Source organism: Aquarana catesbeiana, linkage group LG04 (assembly GCF_042186555.1).
Source record: "Aquarana catesbeiana isolate 2022-GZ linkage group LG04, ASM4218655v1, whole genome shotgun sequence".
NCBI classification, from domain to species: domain Eukaryota; kingdom Metazoa; phylum Chordata; class Amphibia; order Anura; family Ranidae; genus Aquarana; species Aquarana catesbeiana.
The window spans coordinates 2,350,033-2,372,340 of record NC_133327.1 but is presented as its reverse complement, the minus strand read 5'-3'; the positions used below and the strand labels follow the sequence as shown (position 1 = coordinate 2,372,340).

At 48.3% G+C, this 22,308-nt stretch overlaps 1 protein-coding gene and 1 long non-coding RNA gene across 4 annotated transcripts in view; one reads left to right on the top strand and one right to left on the bottom strand.

Annotated features, from left to right (window-relative positions):
* Positions 1 to 22,308, top strand: part of LOC141141319 (uncharacterized) — a 69,230-nt gene that overhangs the window by 26,881 nt on the left and 20,041 nt on the right. The gene's annotated exons all lie outside the window — the stretch shown is intronic.
* Positions 832 to 21,853, bottom strand: MPV17 (mitochondrial inner membrane protein MPV17). Of its 3 annotated transcripts, none has more exons than XM_073624763.1 (8): positions 21,797 to 21,853; positions 18,307 to 18,384; positions 15,557 to 15,672; positions 12,158 to 12,250; positions 11,974 to 12,069; positions 5,416 to 5,448; positions 4,544 to 4,596; positions 832 to 1,054 (listed from the first exon to the last, which is right to left on the bottom strand). In XM_073624763.1, the coding sequence occupies exons 2-8, from the start codon at positions 18,377 to 18,379 to the stop codon at positions 985 to 987; spliced, it is 534 nt and encodes a 177-aa protein (XP_073480864.1). In that variant the 5' UTR covers positions 18,380 to 18,384; positions 21,797 to 21,853; the 3' UTR covers positions 832 to 984. The 3 variants fall into 3 exon arrangements, with proteins under 3 accessions (XP_073480864.1, XP_073480861.1, XP_073480865.1); XM_073624760.1 differs by having other exon boundaries at positions 15,495 to 15,672; positions 21,797 to 21,847; XM_073624764.1 differs by having other exon boundaries at positions 21,697 to 21,805.

The window sequence follows — 22,308 nt, the reverse complement described above, 5'->3', positions numbered from 1 at the left end:
GTGGCCAATAGCTTTCATCTCTTTATTTATTCTGAGCATGCGTGGCACTTTGTCCGTCGGATTTGTGTACACACGATCGGAATTTCCGACAACGGATTTTGTTGTCGGAAAATTTTATCTCCTGCTGTCCAACTTTGTGTGTCGGAAAATCCGATGGAAAATGTCCGATGGAGCCCACACACGGTCGGAATTTCCGACAACACGCTCCGATCGGACATTTTCCATCGGAAAATCCGACCGTGTGTACGGGGCATAAGACTGGGATGTCATTAAAGTTCATGTGTGTGTAAAGGCAGGCGTCCCAATACTTTTGGCAATATAGTGCATCTTCGTACTAAGTTCCCAGTCTGTTAATCTGCATACTTTTCGGTCCTAAACCCCAGGACAGGTAACCCCATTCACAGTCCACCTTGAGCCCACCCAATGACTCTGTGGTGCCACCGAAACCCCACCCATTTGTTGGAGTGCTCCACCCGAACCCCACCTCTAATTATTCAGGGACTGCCCACTTGAAGCCCCGCCCGATCACGCAAATAAAAATACCCTATAAAAAGGTAATGTGCATTCACAGTAATTCAAATAAGGGTGACACTGTGATCCCAGGACATTGCCCGGGACACAGCATCATCAGGACTAAGGCCCAAGATGGCGCCCTGTTGGCACCTATGTGCCTTCCCCCACCATGTCATATGGAGAAAATAAGAAAAGTGGGGACACCCCCAGATTGGACAGAGACAAGAACAATGACACAAGGCACTCAAGACGCCACCTATGGCCCGAAGATCATTTTCAGGGTGGTCTGACTCTTCAAGAAAATGAACCTATCGGAGGTCACAGGTTGTATCCTTCATTCACAATTAACGGCAGTGAGAGGAGAATTAGTGGAAGACCCGGGTAGGTGGCAGGACGGATCATGAATATGCTGTAGACCCCTGAGAAGAGAGTTGGGCCCCAGACTTGTCCCGGGGGGCCAGACGGAAGCGATCAGGCCTTGTTGGCTTTCCAGGAGAGGTAGGAGTTCCAGACGATAGCAACGCATTGGACCACAGCCAGCCTTGGGAGAGGAGAAAGGACAGAAATGGGACAATAAATCCAGATGTGTATGGTGAGCCCCACCTCTGATCTATGGGGACCTGAGAGAGCTTCATGACTCTACACCTCCATTTCAAATGTCTGTGCACACATAAAATTCTCACATTAAAAAAAAAAAAAGCATAGACATCATTGTCATCATTCCCGTTTATCAAACTGCGTCTGGAAAGGCTCAGAGAAAATATAAGTGATGAGGAGCTGCAACACATACAAGCAAATCACGTTGGACTTGTAGGGGAAACAGTCAACCGGTTCTCAACCACAATCCATAGATTAACTCCTCAGCACAGAACCTCATGCTGAGAGGATGTTCATCTAACTTCTATTGTAGAACCAGGAGCATGCGACGCTCCTATTCCTAAGGCTGAGCTGACAGCTACTGGTTTACTTGATTAGGAAAAAAAATCAGTGCGATTACTAATTATGTGATCACCATGATGCTGATCTTGGTTGTCACATGTGGTTTGATTGCAACCAGTCCTGATGGCTTCAGCTGTCATGGAGCCCAACACAGAAAGACACAGTGACAAACCCAATGCAGAGCACAGTCATACAGTGCCTGATACAGCTCCTGCAGTGCCTCACACAGTGCCCCCTACAGCTCCTGCAGTGCCTCACACAGCTCAAACAGTGTCCCCTACAGCTCACACAGTGCCCCCTACAACTCCTGCAGTGCCTCACACAGCTTACACAGTGCCCCCTACAGCTCCTGCAGTGCCTCACACAGCTCAAACAGTGTCCCCTACAGCTCAAACAGTGTCCCCTACAGCTCACACAGTGCCCCCTACAGCTCACACAGTGCCCCCTACAGCTCACACAGTGCCCCCTACAGCTCACACAGTGCCCCCTACAGCTCACACAGTGCCCCCTACAGCTCACACAGTGCCTCACACAGCTCAAACAGTGTCCCCTACAGCTCACACAGTGCCCCTACAGCTCACACAGTGCCCCCTACAGCTCACACAGTGCCCCCTACAGCTCACACAGTGCCCCCTACAGCTCACACAGTGCCCCCTACAGCTCACACAGTGCCCCCTACAGCTCCTGCAGTGCCTCACACAGCTCACACAGTGCCCCCTACAGCTCTTGCAGTGCCTCACACAGCTTAAACAGTGCCCCCTACAGCTCCTGCAGTGCCTCACACAGCTTACACAGTGCCCCCTACAGCTCCTGCAGTGCCTCACACAGCTTACACAGTGCCCCCTACAGCTCACACTGTGCCTCACACAGCTTACACAGTGCCCCCTACAGCTCACACAGTGCCCCCTACAGCTCACACAGTGCCTCACACAGCTTACACAGTGCCCCCTACAGCTCCTGCAGTGCCTCACACAGCTCAAACAGTGCCCCCTACAGCTCACACAGTGCCCCTACAGCTCACACAGTGCCCCCTACAGCTCACACAGTGCCCCCTACAGCTCACACAGTGCCCCCTACAGCTCACACAGTGCCCCCTACAGCTCACACAGTGCCCCCTACAGCTCACACAGTGCCCCCTACAGCTCACACAGTGCCCCCTACAGCTCTTGCAGTGCCTCACACAGCTTACACAGTGCCCCCTACAGCACAGTGCCCCATACAGCTCACACAGTGCCTCACACAGTGTCTCATACAGTGGAACCTTGGATTACGAGCATAATCCGTTCCAGGAGAATGCTTGTAATCCAAAGCACTCATATATGAAAGCGAGTTTCCCCATAGAAGTCAATGGAAACAAAGATAATTCATTCCTCATTGAATTCTATTAGATGCAATACCTTATTTGGCCAGAGGTGGGGGTGGGGCGAAGAGCCTCGGAAATACTCGGCTCAGCTGAACTCGGAAAGGCTCGGAAACACTCGGGAACGGAGTATTTCCGAGTATTTCTGAGTGATTCTGAGTATTCCCGAATGGCTCCGAACCGTTCCAAGTGTCCCCGGCGCCCCCGCATCTCTGGCCAAATGCGGCACCGCACACCCCATTAGCTTGAATTTTGCTCGTTTTGCTAGACAACACTCGCAAACCGAGTCAGAATTTTTTTAAAAATTTGCTCGGCTTTCAAAACGCTCGTTAACCGTGTTATTCGTAAACTAAAGTTCCACTGTATATAGTATCTCACAAAAGTGAGTACACCCCTCACATTTTTGTAAATATTTTATTCTATCTTTTCATGTGACAACACTGAAGAAATGACACTTTGCTACAATGTAAAGTAGTGAGTGTACAGCTTGTATAACAGTGTAAATTTGCTGTCCCCTCAAAATAACTCAACACACAGCCATTAATGTCTAAACCATTGGCAAAAAAAAGTGAGTACACCCCTAAGTGAAAATGGCCCAATTAGGCCCAATTAGCCATTTTCCCTCATCGGTGTCATGTGACTCCTTAGTGTTACAAGGTCTCAGGTGTGACTGGGGAGCAGGTGTGTTAAATTTGGTGTTATCGCTCTCACTCTCTCATACTGGTCACTGGAAGTTTAACATGGCACCTCATGGCAAAGAACTCTCCGAGGATATGAAAAAAAGAATTGTTGCTCTACATAAAGATTGCCTAGGCTATAAGAAGATTGCCAAGACCCTGAAACTGAGCTGAAGCACCAGTCCTCATACCCCTCACACAGTCCTCATACCCCTCACAGTCCTCATACCCTTCACACAGTCCTCATACCCCTCACACAGTCCTCATACCCCTCACACAGTCCTCATACCCCTCACACAGTCCTCATACCCCTCACACAGTCCTCATACCCCTCACACAGTCCTCATACCCCTCACACAGTCCTCATACCCCTCACACAGTCCTCATACCACTCACACAGTCCTCATACCACTCACACAGTCCTCATACCACTCACACAGTCCTCATACCACTCACACAGCCCTCATACCCCTCACACAGCCCTCATATCCCTCACACAGCCCTCATACCCCTCACACAGCCCTCATACCCCTCACACAGCCCTCATACCCCTCACACAGCCCTCATACCCCTCACACAGCCCTCATACCCCTCACACAGCCCTCATATCCCTCACACAGTCCTCATACCCCTCACACAGTCCTCATATCCCTCACACAGCCCTCATACCCCTCACACAGCCCTCATACCCTTCACACAGTCCTCATACCCTTCACACAGTCCTCATACCCTTCACACAGTCCTCATACCGTGCCCCATACCCCTCACACAGTCCTCATACCCTTCACACAGTCCTCATACCCCTCACACAGTCCTCATACCCCTCACACAGTCCTCATACCCCTCACACAGTCCTCATACCCCTCACACAGTCCTCATACCCCTCACACAGTCCTCATACCCCTCACACAGTCCTCATACCCCTCACACAGTCCTCATACCCCTCACACAGTGCCCCATAAACCTTATAAAATGTTATTATTGAGGAAGATACACTTGTGTCACATAACCTCACAAGGTTCTCCAACTTAGGACCATGATACATTATACGTACCTGTGATATAGAGGGATGAAGTAGAAATTGGCAATTTGTACTGCGGGCCAAATCTGAGGAGAACAGAAATAACAGATAGATAAACTACTCAAATAAAGGAAGTGGAAATAAAGGGGAGATACAGGTGTGGAGACGCACAAAGGAAAATAGGGTGGGCTGTACCATCTTGGAGACAGGGGAGAAGAGAAGGCACTGTTCTATACAGGAAACAAAAGTGTGAGCCAGGAATGAGTTTGGGCTCTTTCGTAGAAAAGGGATAGGGAAGAAACCAGAGACAGGAGAGCAGGGTGGACTTTACCAAATAGGAAAGCACAGGGGAGGGGTTAGAGGCAGAAAAGGGGATCATACTGTTCTGTATAGGAAACGCAGGGGGGGGTTAGAGGCAACAGATGGGTTTAGATTGTTCTGTATAGGAAATGCAGAGGTTGAGTTAGAGGCAGAAAACTGGAGCAGACTGTCCTGTATAGGAAGCGCAGGGGTGGGGTTAGATTAGACTGTTCTGTATAGGAAAGGCAAGTATGGGGTTAGAGGCAGAAGAGGGGATCAGACTGCATGATATAGGAGACAGGTAGGAGATTAAAGACAGAAGAGGGGATCATACCATTTAAGAGATGTAAACTTGGGGTAGAAACAAAGAAAGGGATCAAACTGTTCCATAAAGGAAACGCAGGGGTTGGGTTTGAAACAGAAGAGAAGATTGGACTGTACCATGTAGTAGAAGTATGGGTGGGGTGAGAAATAGAAGAGGGGATTGGACTGTACCACAAAGAAGACATAGGGGTGAGATTAGAGATGGTTGGAGGTTTGGTTGTAGCATGGATCACACAGGGATGGGGCGTGGAGGGACACTCCTCCTATATATATACACTTACATAGTAGTTTGTGATTAAGGCGTCCTTATAATCCTGTAATAACACACAAAACGGAGAAAGATGAACAATGAAGCATCAGCCCTACATCGGTTACCAAAGAGCTCATGCAATAAGAGGTCAGAGACATCTAATGAGAACTCTAACCTCAACCCTCTAACCCCAACCCTCTAATTCTTACCCTAACCCTCCAACTCTTACCCCAACCCTCTAAACCCAACCCTAACCCTCTGTAGCAGAATCTCTAACCTCTTCCAGTCTAATGATAACCTTTGAGTCCACAGACCGCTGACATCCTTCAATATGTAGTGGGTTGTGAGGCATAGTGGGTGCAAAGGTGGTAAAAGTCTTTGGGTTCCAGACACTTCTTGGATACAAAAGAGGTTTTATTTCTTTTAACAGTCCTTTTATATTTTGCAAGGGAAAGAGGGTTAGGGCCAGGACACCCTTAAGTAGTTGCAGTTTTAATAGGCAGACTCCAAGACCTCAATAGGAGGAGGACAGAGAGAAGAGAAAGGCCCCAGCAAGGTGCCACTTCTGCACGTGCAGGTTTGCTGTCCCCTATGGCTACAGTACTTCAAATTTAACAGTTCTCTCAGCTTTGCTACAACTTCTACTTGTAGTTCTTCAGCCCCTTGAGCTCCCTCTGATTCACCAACTCTGATGGCAGTCTGGGTGGCACAGAACATAGATCACCTGACTCCACCCAAATATATAGGCTCTCCCAGCAGGTCAAGGGATTCAAGAAAACCCTTGCCCATTGACTGAGATACCCCTTATACCCATAACCTGACCTTGAGATGTCCTTCTCATATCTAGTACCACCAAGTGCTTAGGGAGAAATCAATGGATCTCTAACAATTTAACTATGGTAGCTACCCCTGACAAGGAATTTGGTGAGGAGCTCCCTGACTAAATCCCAGGGTGCTACACCTCTAACTCTAACCCCTACCCTATAACATTAACTCTTACCATAAACCTCTAACTTAAACCCCAACCCTCTATCTCTTATCCCAACCCTCTAAACCCAACCCTCAACCTCTAACTCTAACCCCAACTCTCACCCCAAACCTCCAACTTCAACCCCAACCCCAAACCTCGCCCTCCAACTCCTACACCAACACTCCAACTCCTACCCCAACACTCCAACTCCTACCCCAACACTCCAACTATACCCTCTAACTTTAGCCCTCTAATTTTTACCTTAACCCTCTAACTCTAATTATTATTATACAAGATTTATATAACATCAACAGGTTATGCAGCACTTTGCAATGTAGAAGGGGGACAGTACAAAATATTTCAATACAGAAGGAATAGGAGGCCCTGCACATGGAGCTTACCCTAATGCTTATACTAACCCACTAACCCTACAGTGATTTTGTAAAATACATATCGTCCAGTCAGGGTTTATATCATCTAAAATTCATCCAGTTGGGTGTGACTGGGATGCTGGAGATCCATCAGAGGATGGGATTTAGATGGCCTCACTCTACCCTCCTGCTCTCTATGAAAACCCCGCTGACCTCACTCCACCATGATTTCTACCACATAGTATGGGACTACAGGCAGTAAAGGCCATGGCCAACCCTGTCCATCGCTAGACCTGGTATGACGGAGGCATTGCCCAAACATCTTCTCAGCATTGAACCTCCCCTGCACTGCCAGCCCCAACCCTGCACTGCCAGCTCCGCCTCCCCTTGAAGGGTCCACCCAGAAGTCATTGAATTGGGCAGAGCAATCGTTGGGAAGGACCAACAGAACGTGAAGAAACTTTCACTGTGTAGCCCCATATGGCAGGTGAAGTAACAGTGACTGGACAGCCTCTAAAAGGGCCTTCTACACAGAACAGCCTGTATCATGGCCTATTACACAAAATAGTTGCTATCAGGGCCTCTCATACAGGACAGCCTCTTTTGGAGATCAGTCACACAGGATGACCTCTATGAGGGTCGCTTACACAGGAAAGCTTTGGAGGCCAGTCACATAGGATAATGTTTATCTTGAGGACAGCCTCTACTGGAGGTCAGTTACATAGAAAAGCATCTAGCAGAGGACATTCACATAGGACAGCTTTTATCAGAGGTCAGTTACATAGGATAGCCTCCAGCAGAGGACAGTTCCATACACCAGTTTCTATTAGAGGTTGGTTACTTCGCATAGCCTCCAGGGGAGGACAGTCATATAGGACAAGCTTTACTGGAGGTCAGTCACATAGAATAATCGCCATCACAGGTCAGGTACATAGGACAGCCTCTATCAGAGGTCATTTACATAGGATAGCCTTCAGAGAAGGTCAGCCACATAGGACAGCCCCTATTGGAGGTCAGTCACACAGGACAACCTCAATGAGGGTCTCTTACAAAGGACATTCTTTTTCAGAGTTCAGTCACATAAAATATTCTGCATCAGAGATCAGGCACATAGGACAGCCTATATTGGAGGTCAGTTACATAGGATAGTCTCTACTGGAGCACAGTCACATATCCTATGCAACTGACCTCCAATAGAGGTTGTCCTATGTGACTGTGCTCCATCAGAGGCTATCCTATGTAACTGACCTTCAATAGAGGTTGTCCTATGTGACTGTGCTCCATCAGAGGCTATCCTATGTAACTAAATTCCAAAAGAGGTTGTCCTATGTGACTGTGCTCCATCAGAGACTATCCTATGTAACTGACCTCCAATAGAGGCTTTCCTGTGTGCTTGAACACTGATGGAGATTTTTCTATGTGACTGAACCCCGAAAAAGGCCATATAAGAGACGTTTATTAAGGTGTGATTGACCTCCAATAGTGGCTGTCCTATGTGACAGACCTTCTCTGGAGGCTATTCTATGTAAATTACCTCTGATGGAGGCTGTCCTATGTGACTGTCCTCCGCTAGAGGCTATCCTATGTAATCGACCTCCAATAGAGGTTGACCGATATGTGACTGTGCTCCAGTAGAGACTATTGGACAACCTCTATTGGAGGTCGGTTACATAGGACAGCCTCTAGTGGAGGACAGTCACATAGGACAGCCTCCATCATAGGTAATTTACATAGAATAACCTCCAGAGAAGGTCCGTCACATAGGACAGCCACTATTGGAGGTCAATCACACAGGACAACCTTAATGAGGGTCTCTTACACAGCCTTATTTCGGGGTTCAGTCACAAAGAATAATCTCCATCAGAGTTCAAGCACACAGGAAAGCCTCTATTGGAGGTCAGTTACATAAGATATCCTCTGATGGAGCACAGTCACATAGGACAACCTCTATTGGAGGTCAGTTACATAGGGTAGCCTCTGATGGAGCACAGTCACATATGACAACCTCTATTAGAGGTCAGTTACATAGGATAGCCTCTGATGGAGCACAGTCACATATGACAACCTCTATTAGAGGTCAGTTACATAGGATATCCTTCTGATGGAGCACAATCACATAAGACAACCTCTATTGGAGGTCAGTTACATAGGGTAGCCTCTGATGGAGCATAGTCACATAGGACAACCTCTATTGGAGGTCAGTTACATAGGATATCCCTCTGATGGAGCACAATCACATAGGACAACGTCTATTGGAGGTCAGTTACATAGGGTAGCCTCTGATGGAGCACAGTCACATAGGACAACCTCTATTGGAGGTCAGTTACATAGGATATCCTTCTGATGGAGCACAATCACATAAGACAACCTCTATTGGAGGTCAGTTACATAGGGTAGCCTCTGATGGAGCACAGTCATATAGGACAACCTCTATTGGAGGTCAGTTACATAGGCTAGCCTCCAACGTTGGACAATCTCATATGACAGTCTCTATCAGAGGTTGGTTACTGAGAATAGCCTCCAGGGGAGAACATGGAGTACCTCCGGCACTGTGCAGCCCTGGATTTGGCCTAGGAGCTGACATTTTACATGTATTGTTTCTCCAGATCGGGATCTCCGTCAGAAACCACAGATGAGGGGGGAGGGTGGGTGGCCTAGGGGGCGAGCGACATCTCTGTATTAATAGATACAAGTCTGGTTATTTGTACACGGGCCTCAGCGATGTGACAATCTTTCTGTGTACACAGTCTATTCGTCTCGGCAGGCGGTAACAAGGCGACATAACCGGGACCCCCGGGGTCACCCAGGCGCCCTGCAGCGTTTACTTTACTAATAACTTCCTACAATGGAGCCGACGCCTGTTCTACTTCTGTCACTGTGACGTCATCGGGGGATCTCTGAGCGGCCGGTGCTATTCCCTCACCGCAAATGAGATCCCAGAGAGGGTGACCCTGACAGAGGCACCCAAGGTGGGGGGGGGTTAACCCATTGTGTACCAGCCAAAAGCAATAACGCAAAAGGAGCAGCAAAATTTTGATATGAACTTGCTAAATTTCTCATTTCCAGAAATTTTGCCAGATTATTTTTACCTTTGCGACAATGGGAGATGAATTTAGTTTAAAAGGAAAACTGTAAATATTTTTAAATATTCTTTGAGGTTGTTTTTTTTTTTTTTTTTAATATATATTTATTTACTTATTGTCAGCACTAAATTGAGCCAAACTTGATTTTGCAAAATTTTCTAATTTTGCAGAAGCTGATTTCTAACTTTGCAGAACTGCAAGGCAAATTTTGTAAAATAAAAAATAAAATTACAAAAATAAAATAATAAATAACAATAAATACAACACACGGGAAAGGATAATGTTTGCTTTTTTTTTTTTTTTTTTTTACACTTATATTGAGAGGTAATTAAAGCGGAACTTCAGTCATTTTTTCATCTTTCCATCTATTAAATCTTCTGCCCTTGTTGCTTTAACTTTGGAATACTTTAAAATACTTTAAACAGCCACACTTCCTGTTTCTTGTCCGGTAAAAAGCCTAGGCTTATGACATCATGCACAGCTCTCCCCCTCTCACTCTTGTGAGAGTTTGCAAGGAAGGGAGTCATAAGAGGGCCAATGAGAGCTGCAGGGCTGGAGGTGTGCCTCTGTGTGTATGCGTAAATCCAGGAAGTGAACAGGCAGCGGCTTCAGCTGCCCACAGTTAAAATGGCTGCAGCCAGACTCAGTGGAGGGAGATTTCTGCAGCGTATTTGGCAAGTAGAGAATCACAGTACATATAAAATAATATGCAAAGTGGTTGGAGGGAAGCTTCAGAATGGTAAAGATGTTTTTTATTACAAATTATGTGAGCAGACTGCAGTTCCTCTTTAATTTTACGTTTTTTCTTGTGATCATTGATTAAAATAAAAGTAAACAAAAATATAAAAATGTTCTACGTCCCTGCACTTTTTCTGCACTGTTTCAGTGTATTTTGTTGTAATTTAATGTGTTCTAGGCAAGAGGAAATACGGACACAAAAGCAAAAAACGTGAAAAATTAAAAAAGAGGTGATGCATAAGAATTTGTGTGTGTTTTTTTTTTCCCTTTTTTATTGTGTGTTAAAATATATCAAATACATGAATTAAAATATTAAAAAAAAAGATAAATATTTTAAAAGAATACTAATAATAGTAATGACAATAATAACAATAACACCAATAATAATAATACCATTATTATTACTGTTATTAGTATTACTATTATTATTTAAAAAGATATACATTAAAAAAAAAATTGGGAGAATGAAATGGTCCTGGTACTAAGGGGCCAAGCCCAACTCCTGAAAAACAACCCCACACACCATAATCGCCCCTCCACCAAATGGTTTGGACCAGTGCACAAAGCAAGGTCCATAAAGACACGGATGAGTGAGTTTGGGGTGGAGGAACTTGACTGGCCTGCACAGAGTCCTGACCTCAACCCCATAGAACACCTTTGGGATGAATTAGAGCGGAGACTGCGAGCCAGACCTTCTGGTCCAACATCAGTGCCTGACCTCACAAATGAGCTTCTGGAAGAATGGTCAAACATTCCCATAGACACACTCCTAAACCTTGTGGACGGCCTTCCCAGAAGAGTTGAAGCTGTTATAGCTGTAAAGGGTGGGCCAACTCAATACTGAACCCTACGGACTAAGATTGGGATGTCATTAAAGTTCATGTGTGTGTAAAGGCAGGCGTCCCAATACTTTTGGTAATATAGTGTATTTGTAGCCTACCCTACAAACAAAAATCAAATAATGTAAAAAAAAAAAAAAAAAATTCAAAAAAAATGCAGTAAATGTTGTAAGAAAATACAGACATGAGAGTAGAAATGTGAAAAATATTGGTGGTGCAGAAAAGATATTTGTGTGTGTTTTTTAATTTTTTTAATTGTTGTATGTTATTTTTATGAATGTGTTTAATATATTAAATTAACAAAAAAAAAATATTATTTATAAAGATAATACAATAATTAAAAAGATAAAAATAAAAGAATGGAAAAAAAAGAAGGGGTTGGCTTTTACCTTCTCTGGACCAACATTGGAGGCAACAGGTCCCATTTTTGGAACTTGATGGACTTGTACAACCAATAATAAATAGATAGGATTGGATTGGGTCTCCTGTGATCTCATAGATGATCTCTCTATGATTCATCCTAAACTCCGCAGACTGTGCGGTTTGGTTGTAATGTGTATGGCGGCTTCATGTAGTCATTTTGCTCACCCGTTTCAGCTTGGCCCAGATCTCCTCCTTAGACAGTCCATTCAGTGTGCTGACGATGGTCAGGAAACATCCAAGGAAGCAAGGGGCGAATCCCCCCTGAAAACATACAGAGAGGAGGAGGAGGATGAGCGGGTGGCTCTCCAGTCTCCAGGCTATGGTTCCTGTCCCAGATTATCCCCCTCACCTGGTCCAGCAGCATCTTCTTTAAGGCTACAGACTTGGTGCTCCCAGGAACCAGACGGTCCAAGATATTATACCAACTACCAACCACGGGGCCCTGTGGAGAGAGACGGGAGGGATCATAGAGATGACCAGACTGCTCCACCTAGAATCTGATATTCCCAATACTGATAATGGACAGTCATCTCTGCAACCTCCCACCACAAATCATGACTGAGGCTGTCCCCCACATCCAATACCGTATCTGTCTCCTCCCCGCTGTATACCATTCCCCTACTCCCTACAATGTGTCCGTCTCCTCCCAATGGTCGCCACAACGGGTCCGTCTCCTCCCAATGGTCGCCACAACGGGTCCGTCTCCTCCCAATGGTCGCCACAACGGGTCCGTCTCCTCCCAATGGTCGCCACAACGGGTCCGTCTCCTCCCAATGGTCCCCACAACGGGTCCGTCTCCTCCCAATGGTCCCCACAACGGGTCCGTCTCCTCCCAATGGTCCCCACAACGGGTCCGTCTCCTCCCAATGGTCCCCACAACGGGTCCGTCTCCTCCCAATGGTCCCCACAACGGGTCCGTCTCCTCCCAATGGTCCCCACAACGGGTCCGTCTCCTCCCAATGGTCCCCACAACGGGTCCGTCTCCTCCCAATGGTCCCCACAACGGGTCCGTCTCCTCCCAATGGTCCCCACAACGGGTCCGTCTCCTCCCAATGGTCCCCACAACGGGTCCGTCTCCTCCCAATGGTCCCCACAACGGGTCCGTCTCCTCCCAATGGTCCCCACAACGGGTCCGTCTCCTCCCAATGGTCCCCACAACGGGTCCGTCTCCTCCCAATGGTCCCCACAACGGGTCCGTCTCCTCCCAATGGTCCCCACAACGGGTCCGTCTCCTCCCAATGGTCCCCACAACGGGTCCGTCTCCTCCCAATGGTCCCCACAACGGGTCCGTCTCCTCCCAATGGTCCCCACAACGGGTCCGTCTCCTCCCAATGGTCCCCACAACGGGTCCGTCTCCTCCCAATGGTCCCCACAACGGGTCCGTCTCCTCCCAATGGTCCCCACAACGGGTCCGTCTCCTCCCAATGGTCCCCACAACGGGTCCGTCTCCTCCCAATGGTCCCCACAACGGGTCCGTCTCCTCCCAATGGTCCCCACAACGGGTCCGTCTCCTCCCAATGGTCCCCACAACGGGTCCGTCTCCTCCCAATGGTCCCCACAACGGGTCCGTCTCCTCCCAATGGTCCCCACAACGGGTCCGTCTCCTCCCAATGGTCCCCACAACGGGTCCGTCTCCTCCCAATGGTCCCCACAACGGGTCCGTCTCCTCCCAATGGTCCCCACAACGGGTCCGTCTCCTCCCAATGGTCCCCACAACGGGTCCGTCTCCTCCCAATGGTCCCCACAACGGGTCCGTCTCCTCCCAATGGTCCCCACAACGGGTCCGTCTCCTCCCAATGGTCCCCACAACGGGTCCGTCTCCTCCCAATGGTCCCCACAACGGGTCCGTCTCCTCCCAATGGTCCCCACAACGGGTCCGTCTCCTCCCAATGGTCCCCACAACGGGTCCGTCTCCTCCCAATGGTCCCCACAACGGGTCCGTCTCCTCCCAATGGTCCCCACAACGGGTCCGTCTCCTCCCAATGGTCCCCACAACGGGTCCGTCTCCTCCCAATGGTCCCCACAACGGGTCCGTCTCCTCCCAATGGTCCCCACAACGGGTCCGTCTCCTCCCAATGGTCCCCACAACGGGTCCGTCTCCTCCCAATGGTCCCCACAACGGGTCCGTCTCCTCCCAATGGTCCCCACAACGGGTCCGTCTCCTCCCAATGGTCGCCACAACGGGTCCGTCTCCTCCCAATGGTCGCCACAACGGGTCCGTCTCCTCCCAATGGTCCCCACAACGGGTCCGTCTCCTCCCAATGGTCGCCACAACAGGTCCGTCTCCTCCCAATGGTCGCCACAACGGGTCCGTCTCCTCCCAATGGTCGCCACAACGCGTCCGTCTCCTCCCAATGGTCGCCACAACGGGTCCGTCTCCTCCCAATGGTCGCCACAACGCGTCCGTCTCCTCCCAATGGTCGCCACAACGCGTTCGTCTCCTCCCAATGGTCGCCACAACGTGTCCGTCTCCTCCCAATGGTCGCCACAACGTGTCCGTCTCCTCCCAATAGTCCCTACAACGTGTCCGTCTCCTCCCAATAGTCCCTACAACCTGTCTGTCTCCTCCAAATACTCTCTACAACGTGTGTCTCCCCTCCCCCACTCTCTACAATGTGTCTGTCTCCTACCCCCCCCCACTCCCTAGAACGTGTCTGTCTCCTCCCCCTACTCCCTACAATGTGTGTTTCTTCCCCCTACTCCACATCTCTTTCCTCCCCCCACAACCTATATTACAGTCTTTTGAAATAATATTTATACCCCTTGAAATTTTCCACATTTTGTCATGTTACAACCAAAAACGTAAATGTATTTTATTGGGATTTTATGTGATAGACCAACACAAAGTGGCACATAATTGTGAAGTGGAAGGAAAATGATAAATGGTTTTCAGCATTTTTTACAAATAAATATGTGAAAAGTGTGGTGTACATTTGTATTCAGCCCCCTTTACTCTGATACCCCCAACTGAAATCTAGTGGAACCAATCGCCTTCAGAAGTTACCTAATTAGTAAATAGAGTCCACCTGTGTGTATCTTAATATCAGTATGAATACAGCTGTTCTGTGAAGCTCTCAGAGGTTTGTTAGAGAACAGTAGTGAACAAACAGCATCATGAAGGCCAAGGAACACCCCAGACAGGTCAGGGATAATGTTGTGGAGAAGGTTAAAGCAGGGTTAGGTTATAAAAAAAAATCCCAAGCTTTGAACATCTCACAGAGCACTGTTCAAACCATCATCTGAAAATGGAAAGAGTATGGCACAACTGCAAACCCACCAAGACATGGCCGTCCACCTAAACTGACAGTCTGGGCAAGGAGAACATTCATCAGAGAAGTGTACCCCATACTTTTCACATATTTATTTGTAAAAAATGTTGAAAATCATTTATCATTTTCCTTCCACTTCACAATCATGTGCCACTTTGTGTTGGTCTATCACATAAAATACATTTACATTTTTGGTTGTAACATGACAAAACGTGGAAAAGTTCAAGGGGTAAGAATACTTTTTCAAGGCACTGTATGTCTGTCTCTTCCCCCCACTCCCTAAACTAAATCTATCTCCCCCCCCCACCGCCCAACACTTCTGCCTCTCCCCCCCCACCCTCTACACCATCCCCCTGGTCTCCTGCCCTTACGCCACCATTTGGCCCTCTTCCTTCGTCTCTCCTTCGTACATCTTACCACAATGTCAGGTAATGATGGAGTCCAGAGGGAAATATTCAGCCATGACGTGTTGTTCTTACCACGAAGCAGAGTCCAACCCCCATCATCTTCAGCGTCCTCTCCACACTGTGACCCTGCACTCCTCTCCGCTCCACCAGCTGCTGGGAGATGACATCTCCCACCCCCATCAGGGACCCTGCAGACAAGACAGGACTTCTAAGAGTTCTGCAGGGGAGGGACCGAAAGAGAGAAGATGGGAGGAGAAGAGGTTCTTGGAGGGAGGGGCTTAGTGCCACATTAGAAGGATGCCTAAAAGTTAAAAATGTTATCAACCAAAAGACTAAAAGCCTGTGAAGATAAGTGATCACTGTGCAGCACAACGGCTCTATACAATATTTTATACTCTCTGATCACCTCCATCCTCAGTCTTCACTCTCTAAGAGATAGGTGTAATCATCTCCGATCTCTGTATCCTCACACTTACACTGCCAGCAGTCAGAGAGGAGGACGGAGATCACCACAGTAACAAGCGTGTTATTTAGTTTGTGGACACCTATTATCTTTTCACAAGTCTATTTCCTGTAGTGATGCTCTGGTTGGTCACATTGGCTGTATCAGGACCTGGATAACCTGCTGGTGGCACTCTGGTTCCCTGGATGGAGGAAATTCCAGTGTCCACCAGCGGGTGTCTCTCAGCAGCCAGCAGATTCCACTAATCAGTTTCCACCTGATGCTGGCTGCTGGGAGGGTATTTAAGTCCTCACCTATTTGTGCCTCCCCCAAAGCCATAACTAGACCCCTCAGGGCTCAGGACAAGAAACCATGAAGGTGCCCTCCATGCCCTGAGCCTGGGGCCCTTCCCATTGATCCCGGGGCCCTTTACAGAGTTCCCCCTTACATCAGAGTCCACAGAGTTCCCCCTTACATCAGAGTCTACAGAGTGCCCCCTTACATCAGAGTTCCCAGCATTCCCAGAGTCCCCCTTACATCAGGAGTCCACAGGGTTCCCCTTTACAATGCGAGGGGCAACTCCGCGGGCCCCAATGTAGAGGGCAACCCCAGGGGGCCCCCGATGTAGAGGGCAGCTCTGATGTAAGAGATTCTCTGGTCTCTTTACTACAGAGTTTCCCTTTACCTCAGAGTCGAATACGCAAAGTTTCCCATTGCGCTGTAAGGGTGAACTCTGCTGACTCTGAATTAAGGGGGATGCTGGGAACGCTGATGTGGGGGGGGGTAGCTTTGGCGACAAAAGACCCCACTTATATTAGATTTCCCCTTTACACCAGAGTCTGCAGAGTGAATACACCAAGGTAAAGGGTTTCACTGCTGTAAGATGGGAGTGAGGACACTGGTATAAGGGGGGACCCTTATATCAGTCCCCCCCCACCTTAGGTTTTCCACTCCCCCTTACATCAGTGACCCTCCCCCACTTTAGGGTCTCCACTCCCCTTACATCAGTGACCCCCCCACCTTAGGGTCTCCACTCCCCCTTACATCAGTGACCCCCCCCACCTTAGGGTCTCCACTCCCCCTTACATCAGTGACCCCCCCACCTTAGGGTCTCCACTCCCCCTTACATCAGTGACCCCCCCACCTTAGGGTCTCCACTCCCCCTTACATCAGTGACCCCCCCACCTTAGGGTCTCCACTCCCCCTTACATCGGTGACCCCCCCCACCTTAGGGTCTCCACTCCCCCTTACATCAGTGACCCCCCCCCCACCTTAGGGTCTCCACTCCCCCTTACATCGGTGACCCCCCCCACCTTAGGGTCTCCACTCCCCTTACATCAGTGACCCCCCCCCCACCTTAGGGTCTCCACTCCCCCTTACATCAGTGACCCCCCCCACCTTAGGGTCTCCACTCCCCCTTACATCAGTGACCCCCCCCCACCTTAGGGTCTCCACTCCCCCTTACATCAGTGACCCCCCCCCCACCTTAGGGTCTCCACTCCCCCTTACATCAGTGACCCCCCCACCTTAGGGTCTCCACTCCCCCTTACATCAATGACCCCCCCACAGAGTGACTGACTGCTCCACAGACTGTGTGGCCTGGAGCTGTCACATATTGAACTCCTTTAAGTCTTTCGCCCCCCCCCCGCGCCCCCTCCTTGCAGTCGATTTCAAATTCAGCTGACCAGCGGCCCAAGCCCAGTCCAGCTGAGACAGAGCAGAGATCAGTCGATTACTAACCGGCTCGGGTGCGGGGGGGTGGGAGTCGGGGTGTTCCACTGATCAGCTGCATGGTGATGTTATTTGGCACCTTTTCAGTGGGCGGAGGAGGCCCGGGGGGAAACACCAGGGGCCGTTCACGAGTGCAACCTTTGCGACCCTGGTAGTTCCGCCACTGCCTCCCGCTCCAGTGTTTTGCTGCAGTCAGATTCCGTTTGCCATGGATTCTGTTCTTTCTCCTGCCCTGTACCCTGCTCTCCCTTATTCCTGATCCCCGTGTTGGTTCCCCCTTCCCATCTGCTCCTCTGTGTTCCCTATTGTGTATAGTTTATATAGTTAGGCTGTTAGATATTAGTCAGGTATTCTGTCACTGGGGTTTGCGATCTGCAGTTGGGGTGCCGCCAATAAAGTATTGACACCCGTAGCAAGGGCAATGCATTTTTAAAGTGGTGCGGGAAACGTGGCGTGAACCAGCCTTTAAACTTTTTTGTTTTTTGGGCCTTTTTAAATCCAATTGCCCCAAGCATGTTAAAAAATGACTCTCGGCTCACCACCTCTGCTGGAAGTCTGTTCCAGGTATCCACCACTCTTTCAGTAAAATAAAACTTTTGGAGGTTAGTTTTGAAGACATGAAGATGAGTACAGAGGAGGAGGGACTGACCTGCAGTGATGATCTGTACCTTCCAGGGGTGAGCGGCCAGTAACCTCTGGTACCCGCGCCACAGCCCGGCCATACCGCCTGCAGAGAGAGGAGATGATGGGGGTTATATGAGAGAGATCTGCAGTACACCCCCATACCACTAGTGATGTCCCAGTTCACTATGAGGACCCATTCACACTAAAGCCTTTCATTGCATTAGTGCATGCATTTATTATGAAAGGGCCGTCAACGCACCACAATGGAATGAAAACATACACCTGACCCTTTTTAGTAATGCAGCACACCACAATGCACCGTATATGTATTTCAGGGTACATTGTGCTCTGCTCTTGGGGAACCATCCACAATAAATGGCAAAGTAGCGCTCTACTGTTGGGGTGCCATTCACAATCAATGGCAACGTTTCACTTTACTGTTGGGGTGTCACTCCCAATCAATGGCAACATAACACTCCACCGTTGTTGTGCTATTCACAATCAACACAAATGTAGCACTCTACTATTGGAGTGTCATTTAAAATCGATGACAATGTAGTCTTCTACTGTTGGGGTGCCATTCAGAATCAATGACAACATAGCGCTCTACTGTGGGGGCACCATTCACAATCAATGGTAATGTAATGTTGTAGTGTTGGGGTGTTATTCAAAGTCAATGACAACATACTGCTCTACTTCTGGGGTGCCATTCACAATCAATTGCAACAAAGCACTCTACTGTTGGGGTGTCATTTACACTCAATAGCAATGTATCACTCTACTGTTGAGGTGCCATTCACAATCAATATTAATATAGCGCTCTACTGTTGGGGTGCCATTCACAATCAATTATAATATAGCGCTCTACTGTTGGGGTGCCATTCACAATCAATTATAATATAGCGCTCTACTGTTGGGGTGCCATTCACAATCAATTATAATATAGCGCTCTACTGTTGGGGTGCTATTCAAAATGAAAGACAATATAGTCTTTTACTGTTGGGGTGCTATTCACAATCAATGGTAATGTAATGCACTACTGTTGGGGTACCATTCACAATCAATGGTAATGTAATGCCATTCACAGTCAATGATAACATACTGCTCTACTGTCCGGGTGCCAATCACAATCAATTCCAACGTAGCACTCTACTGTTAGGGTGCCATTCACAATCAAGGACAACATATCAATCTACTGTTAGGGTGCCATTCACAATCATTGGCAATGTAGCGCTCTACTGTGGGGGTACCATTCACAATCAATGGCGATGCAGCGCTCTACTGTGGGGGTACCATTCACAATCAATGGCGATGCAGCGCTCTACTGTGGGGGTACCATTTGCAATCAATGGCGATGCAGCGCTCTACTGTGGGGGTACCATTCACAATCAATGGCGATGCAGCGCTCTACTGTGGGGGTACCATTCACAATCAATGGCAATGTAGCGCTCTACTGTGGGGGTACCATTCACAATCAATGGCAATGTAGCGCTCTACTGTGGGGGTACCATTCACAATCAATGGCGATGCAGCGCTCTACTGTGGGGGTACCATTTGCAATCAATGGCGATGCAACGCTCTACTGTGGGGGTACCATTCACAATCAATGGCGATGCAGCGCTCTACTGTGGGGGTACCATTTGCAATCAATGGCGATGCAGCGCTCTACTGTGGGGGTACCATTTGCAATCAATGGCGATGCAGCGCTCTACTGTGGGGGTACCATTCACAATCAATGGCGATGCAGCGCTCTACTGTGGGGGTACCATTCACAATCAATGGCAATGTAGCGCTCTACTGTGGGGGTACCATTCACAATCAATGGCAATGTAGCGCTCTACTGTGGGGGTACCATTCACAATCAATGGCGATGCAGCGCTCTACTGTGGGGGTACCATTCACAATCAATGGCGATGCAGCGCTCTACTGTGGGGGTACCATTCGCAATCAATGGCGATGCAGCGCTCTACTGTGGGGGTACCATTCACAATCAATGGCAATGTAGCGCTCTACTGTGGGGGTACCATTCACAATCAATGGCGATGCAGCGCTCTACTGTGGGGGTACCATTCACAATCAATGGCGATGCAGCGCTCTACTGTGGGGGTACCATTTGCAATCAATGGCGATGCAGCGCTCTACTGTGGGGGTACCATTTGCAATCAATGGCGATGCAGCGCTCTACTGTGGGGGTACCATTTGCAATCAATGGCGATGCAGCGTTCTACTGTGGGGGTACCATTTGCAATCAATGGCGATGCAGCGCTCTACTATGGGGGTACCATTCGCAATCTATGGCAATATAGCGCTCTACTGTGGGGGTACCATTCGCAATCAATGGCGATGCAGCGCTCTACTGTGGGGGTACCATTCGCAATCTATAGCAATGTAGCGCTCTACTGTGGGGGTACCATTCACAATCAATGGCAATGTAGCGCTCTACTGTGGGGGTACCATTCGCAATCTATGGCAATGTAGCACTCTACTGTGGGGGTACCATTCACAGTGAATGACAGCATAGTGCACTACTATTGGGGTACCATTCATAATCAGTGACAATGTAATACTGCACTGCTGGGGTGCCATTCGCAATCAATGGCAATGTAGCGCTCTACTGTGGGGGTACCATTCACAATCAATGGCAATGTAGTGCTCAACATTTGGGGTACCAGTCACAGTGAATGACAACGCAGTGCACTACTGTTGGGGTGCCATTGTCAATGGCAACATGGGAGATACTACTGTGGGGGGTACCCTTCACAATCAATTGCAAGTTGAAACTTTAGTGTTGGGGTGCCATTCACAATCACACATAGAGCAGGTGGGTTACCACCTCATCCCTTTAAATCCAAACGCATGAATTACACGGGTTCTGAGGCTAATTTAATCCAGATAGGGGCATCAAGAGAGTTTAATCACCACCTTAATCAGCCACAGAACCCGTGTAATTCATGCGTTTGGATTTAAAGAGATGAGGTAGCAACCCTAAGTACGACATGTTAGGACGTTTTTGACAATAAATGGTTAATGCCAAAATGTGAACGGGGCCCCCTTCATTTCCACTCTGTCATTCAGATCCTGACTCCACCCACAATCACATGACGTACGTTAAAATCCCAAACTGAAAACACGTGTGTTCCCATGACTTAGAACGTCTCCTCCAGATGTCCTCTCTGGGCCACATTCGCAGCTCGGATCCCAACATTCGTCCTTCGAGGACAAACCTGGGGGGGTCCGTAACTTTCGCTTTATTTTGCAATTTGCCCGACGCTCTAATCGCCAACCCCCGATCACTTCTAAACATCCCCCCCGTTTTCACTGATTTAATCAACGAACTCTCCATACAAATAGAACTCAATGAAGTCGTAGTATGAATGAAGAGAAGGTAATTGTTCAATGAAAACAAAATCCTGACCTTCTAGATCCCCCCCTGATTGGGCGTTCAGAGTTCACGCTCCTGGCTCAAATAATATCCAGATCTGCAGATACAAAGTGACACTTTCCATGTTACTCACCCAGCAGCTGCCAACACAGGAAGTGATGTCATCCCCCTACACAAAGCATTCTGGGAGGTGTAGTCCTTGGCTCCATTGGCCATCAGCTGTGCTGGGAGTCATGTGACCTGGGAAGGGGTGGGGAACAGTCCATTCATAGTTGGGACGCTCGAGAGGAGGACACGACTATACTATATTTTCATAGGCTCCATTCACACCTGAGCGCAGCGATTCACTGGCTTTTTTCGGGCATTGTTTTTTTAAAGCGTTTTTCATTTTTGCAGCTTTTTACAAACGTTTTTTGCAGCCTTTTAGGTTCGATTCACACTAGTGCGTTTTTTGATGCATTTTGCAGAAATGCAGGGAATTTTTTAACATGGGTTCCTATGGAACATGTTCACATCAATGCATTTTTGTGCCTCTGCGTTTTTGGAAAGTGTCGGGGACTTTTTTTCATGCAAAATGCAGCGTTTTGCATGTAATAGAATTCAATGGACCCACATCCAAAAAGCAAGTACCGTGTTTTTACCGCC

Coding starts and splice junctions, on each gene's coding strand:
- MPV17 (XM_073624760.1), bottom strand. CDS start 21,828: ATGACATCACTTCCTGTGTTGGCAGCTGCTGG. Junction 5,449..11,973: donor TCTGGGCCAAGCTGAAACGG/GTGAGCAAAATG, acceptor GTGTTATTACAG/GATTATAAGGACGCCTTAAT. Junction 4,597..5,415: donor CCTTAATCACAAACTACTAT/GTAAGTGTATAT, acceptor TGTTCTCCTCAG/ATTTGGCCCGCAGTACAAAT.